The 12825-nt window shown below is 38.8% G+C and overlaps 1 protein-coding gene across 8 annotated transcripts in view; it reads right to left on the bottom strand.

The window, feature by feature from the left end:
* The window catches only part of FNDC3B (fibronectin type III domain containing 3B), a 342488-nt gene that overhangs the window by 96049 nt on the left and 233614 nt on the right, over window positions 1-12825 (bottom strand). For all 8 annotated transcript variants that reach the window (XM_027587529.2, XM_027587528.2, XM_027587526.2 and 5 more), the window contains one exon: window positions 957-1015. In XM_027587529.2, the coding sequence (XP_027443330.1) occupies window positions 957-1015 (59 nt within the window). The remainder of the gene's footprint in view (window positions 1-956; window positions 1016-12825) is intronic.

The raw sequence follows: 12825 nt of genomic DNA, 5'->3' as shown, positions 1-12825 counted from the left end.
ACCGACACTGCAGGAACAGATTCCTGACGCTTGCCTTCCTGGGCTCATCCTCCTCTCAAACCAGTGCACCTGTCAACTGTTTCATCAGCTTGAAAGTATAGCCCTCACTATGTAACTTCTCTGCTCAAAAACTCACAATGGCTACCTGCTCCTTACCAGAGTAAGGACAAATTCCACAACCCAACACCGATGGCCCACTGCTCTGCAAGTTCCCTACTGGCCCCGTCCTCCAACATTCCTCATGCTTTTAGGGTCAGTCAAACTCAACTGTGTACCCTGAGGCATGTGTGAACTCTTCTGTTAAAAAGCCTCAGTATCTGAAACACATGAAGGACCAAGGTTTCCCAGTTGGGCCAGAAAACATCCAAAGAACTTTGGCTCTCTCACCTCAGATGAAAGGCTGAGTCAACATTTTGAATTTTTCACTTGAATTTCAAAGCATTTGGCAAAATCAAACTTAAAACCTCACAATATCACCATTCCTACCAATTTTTCTTTTTGCCATTACACTCAATATTTTGGACTTACTTTTTCTCAGCTAATATTTGAATACCTTTTTGAAATTTACCTGGAAAAATACTTGGAATCACCGAGGTTTTCAAAAATTATTATTACTACATTTACACAGGCTAAAGGAAATCACCAAAAGAAAACTCTTCTGTGGACCTGTGGTGGGGAGGGTGTGAGGGGAAGGATATGTATCCTTAGAAGTAGGGAAGAATACCTAATTGCATTCAGAATATCTAAATAGAGAAGACATTTTGGTGGATTATGACTGAATAGAAAGACTGCTGTTCTATATTTTCATGCTCCATTAAAAACAACACTGTTTCATAGTTTATAAATAACCAGCAATAGGAAGGGGCCCTTTTGTTTACCTACTATGTGGTGAAAGAAAAGCACACTTGAAATGCTTAAGAATGTGTCACTTATGCTGAGAAATCCAGAAGACATACCTGTGGTTTCTCTATTCCTGAAAGAATGTCTTGCACCCTCTTTACTTCCAACTCATACTCTGCATGGAAAAAGAGAAAAAAAGAACGGTTAATACCAGTAGAAGGCAATGAGGTTGTCCAGTCCCTTCTCCAAGGCCTTTAACTAGAGCTACCATGAAGTTAGTTGCCTGTTACCATAAACTTTTGGTACCATGCATATGATAATGAAAAATCGGGAACGGGAATGATGCTGGGGTGGGGATTTCACTGTGGCTGTGCTAACTTGCCACTATACCGGTTTACATATTCACAGAGTTGATGAGATTAACACCGAGTTCCATCTAACAATGCAGCAGGCAACAGAAAATAAAAGGTCCTAAGAAGAAGGCAGGAGACTGGAGCAGCTAGAAGCTGAGAGCAACGAAGAGATGAGGTTGAAGAGACAGTGGCCAATTCATCTGGGGCTGTGAGTTCAGATTTTTTGTTCAATTTTTATTCTAAATTCAATGGGCAGCCCCTGAAGTGTTTATGTGGAGGGACTGACATGGTCTTTTTTTTTTTTTTTAAAGTCTAGAAAGAGCTGTTTGGCTTTGCACAAATAATGGACACACAGAAGATGGGAGGGAACGCAGAAAGATCAGTCAGTACATTGCTGTGCTGGTCTGGGTGGAGGACAGAGCTCGCCTGGGCTGGGGATGGTAGCGAAGACAGGGAGAACAGAACTGGTTTTAGAGGTATAGGTGTTGAAAGATTGGGTATGATAAGCAAGGGTGAAGGAATGAAAAGAATCAATGATACTTCCCAGTTTTTGGCTTGAACAACTGGATGGATGATGATATCTTTAAGTAAGATGGGGAAGTGGGGAGATTTTGCAGTGGGGCAAGAACTGTTTTAGAAATAAAAGGGGAAAAGTGCTTGAAGTAGAGAGGATGGGGAGGGAAGAATGTGTATTTAAAAAGATAAATAACAGACTTTAAACATAAGACTATGTTTTGTGGAGGAACCCCATGACTTTCACAACCTACTTGATGTAATCTAATTTTGAACTTACAGATTTAACTGTTAAACCTAGTTTATGAGATAAATGCTAGAGTTACATGATTGCCAAGCGTATGTCCTCACCCTCAAAGAGTTCAAGTCTAGTGGGGGAAAATGAAAGCAACAGGCAATTCCATGTGATAGGCTCTGGTATAGGTAACCCAAGAGAGAACATTCTAGAAGGCTACCCAGGAACCAACACCTTGCTGACCCTGTAGACAAGCAGGCATTTGGAGGTGACGAGGGAAGTGGAACTAGGGGGTGAGAGGTTAGGAGGTCCAGCTCTTCCCCCCGCTGGGCTGTTCATACTCATCACTCAGGTCTAATCTCAAAGTCACCTTTTCAAAGAATCCCACCTCAACCCTACCCCCTGCTCAACCTCCAGTCATTCTCATATCCTACTTATTTCCTTTCTATTGATTACCAAAATCTAAAAATCTTGTTTATGTGTTCCCTTGTCTATTACTTGTCTTTCCTGCTAAAATATACACTCCAGGAAGGCAGTGATGCTATAGACTCAAAATTTTCCGTAAAGAATCAGATAGCATTTTTGTTGTTTAATAAGTAAACCAAGCCTAAGTAAAGAATAATAAGACTTCAAGCTGGCACCACCTAAACTTTAAAAGGATCAGTTCATTTTTTCCTATTGCATTCTATTTAGTAGAACGTGTTTACCTCTACTTTGGTGAGAAAAAGAAATGGGCTGGTGGCAATACAGGTGTTTAAATTACAACTGAAAGCAACTCCACATTCAAAAGACCAAATGACAACCTCGTTTATAATCATGTATTCATGTTAAGATGTAGATAATAATTTATACCCATAAGTCAAACACGTACATACTACATACCCTCACACTTTCTGGAAGCTCCTACTAAGGAAACTATAAATAATGTGTATCTGAGAAGTTAACTGTCAGTAAAAAAAACAAAATAAAATAAAATAAGCACAGTTGCACTAAATGAACTGGTTCAGTTGTTAAAGACAAAACTTTCTGAATCTCTGGTTATTCTAGAGTTTGCTGGACCCTATGGTTTCAAACACTCACATAAATAGCTACATTCATACAACTAGCTGAAGGAGGTCACTGCTTCCTTCTGCCGGCACTGACACAGGACAAGAAGCCCGAAGCCAGACACTATCCTTGAGGTAATAAAGGTTTAGACTAGAATGGAGATAATCACCTATTCAACAAAGAAGAGGGGAAGAACTAAAGAGCTCGGCAAAAGAAGAATCCTCAGGACTACGTACCAGATATAGAGCATGAAAGAAACGAGTGAAAAGGCACACTTTGTCCCACAAAAATGGAAGGCCCCTCCCCCTTGCCAGCTTTCAAACCCAGATGACAGGAGAAATGGTCAGGCTTTTGACAGAAAAAGGAAAAATGGGAAAGGAGGTTGGATGGGGGGCGTTGGGGGGGGGGGATCTGTTTAAAACAGAAAAGAGTGGGTTTCAGGTAAGAGCCAGAAATACAAGTGAAAGGTCCTGACTGGGATAAAAACAACTTCCAAAGGGAGGTCCGGACTGTCCCAGTCTGTCTGCGATTATAGCGAGGGAAGCCGACACTTCCTGAGCACCCAGGTACGTGCTTGTCGAGGCACCATCCCCTGGCTCATTTCTACAACATCCTGTGCAAGATGGACCATCTCCACTCCACCTCATGGCAGTGGGCAGGGCCAAAGTCCATTTTGTGTGTCATGGTTTTCCCCTCGGGAGCTGAGCTCTACATGGGCAGGTGTCTTTGTCGACAAAGGAGGGAACAGAGGCCCAGCCAGCAGACACCATCTCCCCAGGGCCACAGACTAGTGGCCCAAAAGCAAGTAGAACCTTGACTGTGTGGCGACAAATGAGTAGGGCTCTGGGGGTCACGAGGGAGAGCACGTGGAGAGAGAAGAGCTGAGGGTGGTGGGTGTTTGCACTGGGTGCATGGAAGCAAGAAAGTGGCAGCAGGAAACCGCCCCCCCGCCCCCACCCCCAGGTCCTACCAGAGGGCCTAGGTTGTTGGGCTTGTTTCTTTCTTTTTTTCCCCCCATCTCCAAGAAAGCTGTCAAATAAATAGAGCAAAGGCCTTTGGATCTGGGGGAACGTATGTGAAAAAAGGAAGAAAAAGTAGGCCATGAATGGAGCCAAATAAACAAAGGATTCTGAGCCGATCAAAAATAAAAAGGGCAGGGTGAGGGGAGGAAAGGCGGTGACGGGGCAATCACTGGCCTATTGTATCAGGAGAAATGCAGTTTCAAAGCCAGACCGGATTCTTTCTTTCGTTCAAGAGTCTAAATGGTGAATACGGAAAAAGAAGAGAAAAATGCATTCACACCACAGTTACTGAACGCTTTTCCATTTGTGCTGCCCCAGACTAAGAGGAGAGAGTAAATAAATGCCAGGCATACAATGTGCACACACAAGAGTGAAAATAAAATCCGTTGAACTGAGCTAAAGTGACAGTTACTTACGGCATGTAAAATAAACTCTCGCATGAAAGCTAGCAGTCCGGTATGAAATGCCAGAATTCACAACTCCACCTAAGTAACTGAGTTCACTCCGACCCTGGCCTACCTCTCCCGAAGCAAGATTTAACTATGCCTCAGAGAAGTCTACGAATTACCACCCTTTCCATGAAACAGCTTCGGAGCTCAGCTATCCAGGATATTCCAGAGTTTGGATCAAGCTTTCGCTTGCTTGCCCTTTCTTTTCCTCTGTGGCTCTGTCTCTCCCTCTCTTATGCTCACGCACACACATGCCATCTCGTGAATAAGGACAAATAAACAGTTGCTAATGCTCTCACAAAAATTCATAAACAAAACCAGAAAGAACAGTTCTGGTGACCTGCCCTCAGGAAATCTTTTATATCAAGTTAAAAAGAAAACTAGGTCTCGTTTGTTTCTCTTTTTACCTCCTTAAAGAATCTGGTGTGTGACAACTGAACAGCAAGCAGATTGTCCTAGAAGAGCGGGGAGTTTAAAAAAAAAAAAAAAAAAAAAAAAAAGCCAGGTTCTGGCACAAGGTTGTAGGACGAGGTTCTTTTCATTATCAGGCCTGCCTTCTTCCCTCTGGTTTGCAGCAAGTCAACTAATCCAGAGGCAAATCTTAGAGGCCAACTTTGTATTTCTTTCTCCTCGAACTGAAGCTGCCCTGAACTAAGCCAACAGATTAAAATCATTTTCCACCTGCTTTTTGTTGCCACCATGGCTGACGTGGATGGACATGACAACCGACCTTTCACATCACTACCCTCTTAATATCTGAAAGCCTTTTCCTTGCAGTGAAGACTGCTGATCAGTAGAGGAGGATCACAGGGTACTCGCTGACAGTGCTCCAAACAGAGAATGGGCATTTTGTTTTGCAGATACAGACACCTCTGGGGACAGGTAATGTCTTAAAAAGGAGTGAAGTGGGAAGCCCCTGGTTTAAACATATCCCAATGAGCTGAGAACCACCCAATTTCAAAATGCCAAAAAAGGGGGAAGGGGGCTTCAGCTCAGTAACTTACATGTTTCTTCTCCCAAAAACAAATCTTCTCCCAAGAAAATAAAGCATTTTTTAGCAAAGGGAGAGTTAAAACAAAAATACACCAGCAAGCAAATACGTTTTTTTAAAAGAAAAAAAACAAAACAAACCAACAACAACAACCCACACACAGAGAGGGAGTATGTGTCATGTGAAATTTAAACTTTCCACAAATAATGGTTTTCGTGTTTGCTCCAAAAAGAACCGTAGGTTCAGACTGTTTGAATAACTGTAAGGCCTAAACTAATTAAAATATCCCCCTTTATAAACACAATTTACTTCTTTGGTTTGCTTCACATTTTTTCCATCTTAGAAAAGAAATAGAGCTAGACACTTAGCTGCTAGCTATAGAATGTATTTATGGTTGTAACAGCCCCTTCATTCCAATGGAATGACATCAGCATTATTTCTCAGTAAACCTTCTGTCTAGTTCTCATCCGCATGGCTCATTTACAGATATGCCCGGCATAACATAATATGCTTTCTCAGATCTGCCAAAGAGCTGACTTAGCTACTATCTTTAATACATTATATATAATAAACTAGGGGCATGGAAAATATGCAACTTTTGGTCATGCCCATTTTTGGGATAAGAGGCTTAAAACCACTAAATACTCAATATAAGAACTAAATGAATGGAAATAAATACTTTTGGATGAAAAAGAAAAATATGACTCAATAGTGAGGAAGAGTTAAATATGCAATCACTGCCTACCAATGCTAACGAGAATGAATGGGGATGGGGTAAGACGGTTTGGTTTAAGAATGCTCGCTGAATTGCTTTTCCAATAATAATAAAAAAAAAAATCTGCTATCCCTTATTTTTAAAATATTACCTATACGGAGAAAAAAGGAATAATAAATGCATACAAAAGAAGTATTAAATGCTTAAAGGACCTCCATTTAGTGATTATAATCTAGAGTTAATGGCGTTAAAATCAAATATTAAAAATGTACAAAATCACAAGGAATACATTTACATAATCTAGGGACAATGCAGTTAATCCCCAAGGACAAATATTCCAGAAATACCTTCAGGTATCAATCATCCTGATGCTTAAAAATGCAAAGATCTCTCTAGCCATTTAGCTGGTTAAGTGGTTACTCTATTGGAAATTCTGAAAGATAGCCAAGGGAATACCAGACTCGTAGCACTAAAGAGAAAGCAGCAGGCAGCGGAACCATATGTTGTGGGAAGTTGCCTTCCAGTCTAGGAAAATATTTTCAAGGGAAATTGGGCTCCCAACAGATTCTGGAGCCTTAAGAGAAAGAGCAGAGGAGAGATGAATTCCTTTTGCAGGTGGAGTGCCCCGCTGGACAGGAGGGATGGCCAGAGAATGTAAATGGGATGGCGGCGGGGGATGATTTCCTCTGAGCTTTTGTTGGTATTTCTGGAACTGAGGAGAAAGAACGATTTTCTTTCCTGGCCCAAGATTTGAGCAAAATCCTACTGGGAATATTCACATTAATCCCCTCATAGGCAAAAATGGGCCTCTTTGGACAAGAGTTATCTAACACTGTGAGTAGGAAGAGGGACAACCCAGAAGTGCTAGGTCTGGGACTTGAATGAAAAGAGAAAGCACCAGATACAATCCCTTCGTTGACTCCCAGGTCAACTCAAAGTTTCTCTCTCAACCACTTTCTTGGAATGCCAACTTAACTGGGTTGGTTCTAACTGAGATACCAGGAGATTCTATGTTCATTTCCGTCAAATTCCCAAAGAAAATTCTTGTTTACTTCACAAAAATCATATTTATACATGGAACTGGACAAACACAACTAGTATTTTTAAGAACATCACATTAAACAGGGATGAAAACCCCACAAAAATGGATCAAGTATCACACAGATACGCTTGCCTGGCAAACTTGACCTACATCAGTCCCTGTCCTTTCCCTCTCTCTGTGTGTTTGAGACATTTCACTGGCTAGCTGAGTCCTAACCTGTGCCAGATATAGCTCTTTTATTTTGGGGGAAGGCTCAACTCCATGATTATCCAACTAGAGCTGGTACCCTCCCTGGGTGTGTAACAGGAAGGCAATCGCTTAAACACAGGATAGAACAACTTACAAAGGTAATTAAAGTTTATACACTACTTTCTGCATTGGCATCTGTAAATGTTTCCATAAAATGTTTTTTCATTAAGACTTGGCATGTCAGATTGAAAACTTCTCAAGTGGCTTTATTCAAAACTTTTGCAAGACTGTGTCAACTGACAGAATCTAGAGAGAACAATTTTTTAACACATTAAATCTGAAAGAGAATTTTAGTATTTATACCACCTATATAGCAAGTTTTGAACACTTTTTACACCTACATTTTCTTAACTGATGTCCCACATGACTAACATACACATTTGGGGGTGAGGATGGATGTTCAGTCAACCCAGTGAAGCTCATCAGCTGACACGGGGATCAAATTCAGAGCTAACTTCGTGTGCTAGGCCTCCAAATAATTCCCCAGAGTTTTAGCATATGGAAAAGTCCTTACCACCTGTGGTACAACTGACCTCACCCAGGAAATCTGCAAAGGATATATGTATAGGTACATATTCAAATGCAAATTAGCCACCAGGCAGGTAATATCAATGAGTAAAAGAAGGTGGACATATTAGGCAAAAGGGAAGGGTAAAGACTGGAAAACTGAAAAAGCCCTCCCCCTATTTAACAGGGGGAGCGACTATGGCAATCAATTATTGACAGGCAGGATCACTGGTCTAAGGTTGACCGATATTGCCGTTTTTCCAGAGAACCTAGAAATGGGAAAATTTTCATGAAATTGCCTGATTTGTACAAATATACATTGTAAAACATTCTTAATCTATTGAAAAGTGAAGGAGTTAGTACTATGAACACCCATATGCCTTTCACTAGACTGATCAATTGCTAACATTTTGCTATACTTGCATGCTCACATTTTCTCTACACACACACACACACACACACACACACACACACACGCTGTTTTTGAGCACCACTTGAAAGTTGTTGATCTTATGACAAGATCTTAAGTTTACCCCAAAAGCTTCAGCATGTCTTTCCTAAGAACAAAGAACCTTCTCACACATGACCATGATAACATCACAACCAGATTTAACACTGACAGAATAGAATCTAATATACATCCCATATTCAGATTACCCCAATTGTTCCAATAATATCTTTAATGTTTTTCCCCCTAATCTAGGATCCAATCAAGGAACACATGTTGGATTCATCTGCCAGGTTTTGTTAGTCTCTAATCTAGAACAGAAGTCCCCTATATTTTTTTGTCTCCCTAAAGATATTTTTGAAGAGTCTAGAACAGTTTTCTCATAGCATGTAGCACTATCTGAACTGTGTGACTATTTCCTCATAATTAGATTCAAATTTAAAACTTTTGGCAAGAATTCTATATAGATGTACTTCCCATCCATTCAATGAGGAAGCAGACATTACCAGCTGGAACCTTTTGGTGACACTCTGCACTGTGATCGCCTGGTTACAGTGTTGTGTAACCTGTTTCTCCACAGTGAAAGCACATTCTCCTCCTTTCACCTGATGGTTAAACACTGATGATCTTTGCCAGAAGATTTTATTTTATCAATAGTTGCAAGATGGTGATACTCCTAATTCTATCATTCTTTCTGTGTTTATTAGTTCTTTCTTAAAGTATCTATGAATTCATGGATTCTTTTTATTAAAAAAAATTGTAATACTCCACTGCAATCCTTCTTTACAATGCTAAAATTGTACCAAATGTAGACAGTGGGAGGCCCTTCAAGCTGTTTTCTATGCCTCTTCGTCCACTTCCTTAAGACTCCTGTTTTGAACACCTGTTAAATATTTTGACTAAAGGTCACCTGGCCAATAGCACAAAAATGTGCAGACTGCTGGTGAGAGATTTCAGTAGCATAAAGTAGAATTTATCCAAATTATTCGGATTTGTGAAAAGCCACTATTAGCCAAGGATTTTCTTATTTAAAAGCAACTAGAAAGAAAAATAACATGTATATATTTCTGGTTTCTAAATCTTTTAGAAATTAAAGTTAAAACAAAGCAACCCAATAACCCAAGAGCCAGCCATCTTAAATGGCATTTTAAGACATAGCAAACTTGAAACAACCATCGAGTAAAAGAAGATATCAAAATGAAAATAATAAATTATCTCAAAACCAATGAAACTGGAACACAACAAATCAAATATTATGGGCTGCAGCAAAAGCAGTTATGAGAGGAAAGTTTATAGCAATAAACACATATGTTAGGAATAATATAATATATAAACAACTATTTATATATAATTACTTATATATAAATAATAAATATAAATAAACAACTTTCAACTCAAGAAACTAGAAAAAGAACAAACTAAACCCAAAGTTAGCAGAAAGAAGGAAATATTAAGGATCAGAGCAGAAATAAATGAAATAGAAATCAGAAAATAGAATCAACAGACCCAAGAGCTGGTTCTCCAAAAAAGATAAACAAATTGACAAACCTTCAGCTAGACTAAGAAAAAAAGAGAAGACTCAAAATTAGAAATGGAGGAGAGATTACAAATGATGCTACAGAAATACACAGAATCATAGGAGATTACTATGAACAATTACCAACCATTTACATAACTGAGAAGGAATAGATACATTTCTAGAAACATAAAACATACCAAGACTGAATCGGGAAGAAATAGAAAATCTGAACAGACCAGTCACAAGAGATTAAATCAGTAACCAAAAAACCCCCAATGCGGAAAACTCCAGCACCAGATGACTTCACTGGAGAATTCTACACAACATTTAGAGAAGAATTAATGCCAATCTTCCTCAAACTTTTCCAAGATACTGAAGAGGAGGGAACCCTTCCAAACTTACTCTATAAGGCCAGCATTACCTTAACACCAAAACCAGATAAAGGTACTACAGGAAAACTGCAGGCCAGTATCTCCAATAGAATACAGATGCAAAAATTCTCAACAAAATTTTAGCAGACCAAATTCAAGAACACATTAAAAGGATTATACACCCTGACCATGTGGGATTTATCACTGAGATTTAAGGATGGTTCAACATACACAAATCAATAAACACAATACATCATATCAATAAAATGAAAGATAAAAATTACACAATCATCTCAATAGCTGCAGAAAAAGCATTTGACAAAATACAATATCCTTTCATGACAAAAACCCTTAACAGATTGGGTATAGAAGGAACATACCTCAACCTAACAAAGGCCATGCATACATACATAACAACATACACAATGGAGACAAATTAAAAGTGTTTATTACTCAGCTCAGGAACAAAGCAAGGATGCCCACTCTCACCACTCCCATTCAATATAGTACTGGATGTCCAAACTAGAGCAACTAGGCAAGACAAAGAAATAAAAGGCATGCAAATTGAAATGGAAGAAGTAAAATTGTCATTATTTGCTGATGATATGATCCTACACACAGAAAATCCTGGACAATCAGTCAAAAACTATTAGAACTAATCAACAATTTCAGCAAAATGGCAGGATACAAAAATCAAAATACAGAAATAAATTGCATTTGTTTACACTAATAGGAAGCATCTGAAAAAGAAATAAAACATTCCAAACATAGGAGCATCAAAAACAAAATATTTAGGAATAAATCTGACCAAAGAAGTGAAAGATATGTACAATGCAAACTATAAAATTTTGCTGAAAGAAATCAAAGACACAAACAAAAGACATCCCATGTTTATGAATCAGAAGAATGGATATTGTTAAAATGGCCACACTCCCCAAAGCAATCTATAGATCAACATAATCCCAAAGGCATTCTTCACAGAAAGAGATGAAACAATCCTAAAATTTGTGTGGAACCACAAAAGATCCGAGTAGCTAAAACAATCCTGAGAAAAAAGAACAAAGCTGGAAGTATTACACTTCCAAATTTCAAACTATGCCACAAAGCCATAGTAATAAAAACAGAATGGTACTGTCATAAAAACAGATACCTTGGCCAGTGGAACAGATTAGAGAGCCCAGAATTAAGCTCTGGCATATATGGCCAACTATTATTTAACAAGGGAGAAAAGAATACCCAGTGGAGAAAGGGTAGTCTTTTCAACAAATGATGCTGGGAAAACTGGAGAAACACAAGCAGAACAATGAAATTGGACCCCTATCTCCCACCACTCAAAAATTAACTGAAAACAGGAGTAAATCTGGAAAGAAAGAAAAAAAAAAAAAGCAAGGAGAATCAGACCTATAAATACAGAGAACAAACTGATAGTTGCCAGAGGGGTGGGGGTTCGGGCAAAATGGGTGAGAGGCAGTGGGAAATACAGGCTTCCAGTTATGGAATAAGTCATGGGAATAAAAGGCACAGCACAAAGAACACTGAGTCAATGATATTCTAATAGTGATGTATAAGGACAGATAGTAGCTACACTTGTGGTGAACACAGCATATCTAAACTTGTCCAATCACTTATGTTGTACACCTGAAACTAATGTAACATTACATCAACTGTACTAAAAAAAAAAAAAAAAGGAATAAACAAACAATAGGTTATACAGCTTCTAACTGACTTCAGGTGCAGTGGATAGCATAATCGTCCCCAAAGATGTTTATGTGCTACTCCTTAGAGTGTGTGAATATGTTAGGTTACGTGGTAAAGAAGAATTAAGGTAGCAGAAGAAATTAAGGTTCCCAATGACCAGATCTTAAAATAGGGAGATTATCCTAGATTATCCTGATGGGCCCAATGTAATCACAAGGGTCTTTAAAAAACTATAAAATGACAAATTTATCTTGTTAAAAAAAAAAAACACCTCAAAATGGATTAAGGTCAAAACATAAGACATGATACCAAAAAACTATGAGAAGAAAACACAGGGAAACAGCTCACTGATACTGGTCTTGGAAATAATTTTGGGGGCATGACATCAAAAGCATAAACAACAAAAGAATAAAAATCAATAAATGGGACTACATCAAACTCAGAAGCTTTTGCAGACCAAAAGAAACAATTAACAAAATGAAAGACAACCTACGGAAGGAGAGAAATTTTTGCAAATGATATAACAAATAAGGGGTTAATATCCACAATATAAAAAGAACTTAGTCAACCCAGTAATAAAAATCCGATTAAAAAATAGGAAGAGCTACACAGACGTTTCTCCAATGAGGACATGAAAATGGCCAACAGACACATGAAAATATGCTCGGCATCACTATTCCTCAGGTAAATGAAAATCAAAACCACAATGAACTATTACCTCACACCTGTTAGAACAGCTATCTTCAAGAAGACAAAAGAAAACAGGTGCTGGCAACGATGTGGTGAAAAGGGAACCCTTATACATTGTTGATGGGAAAGTAAATTG

Source organism: Zalophus californianus, chromosome 1 (assembly GCF_009762305.2).
Source record: "Zalophus californianus isolate mZalCal1 chromosome 1, mZalCal1.pri.v2, whole genome shotgun sequence".
Classification (NCBI taxonomy): Eukaryota; Metazoa; Chordata; class Mammalia; order Carnivora; family Otariidae; genus Zalophus; species Zalophus californianus.
The sequence above is the reverse complement of the archived record's forward strand: the minus strand, read 5'-3'. Positions and strand labels throughout refer to the sequence as shown.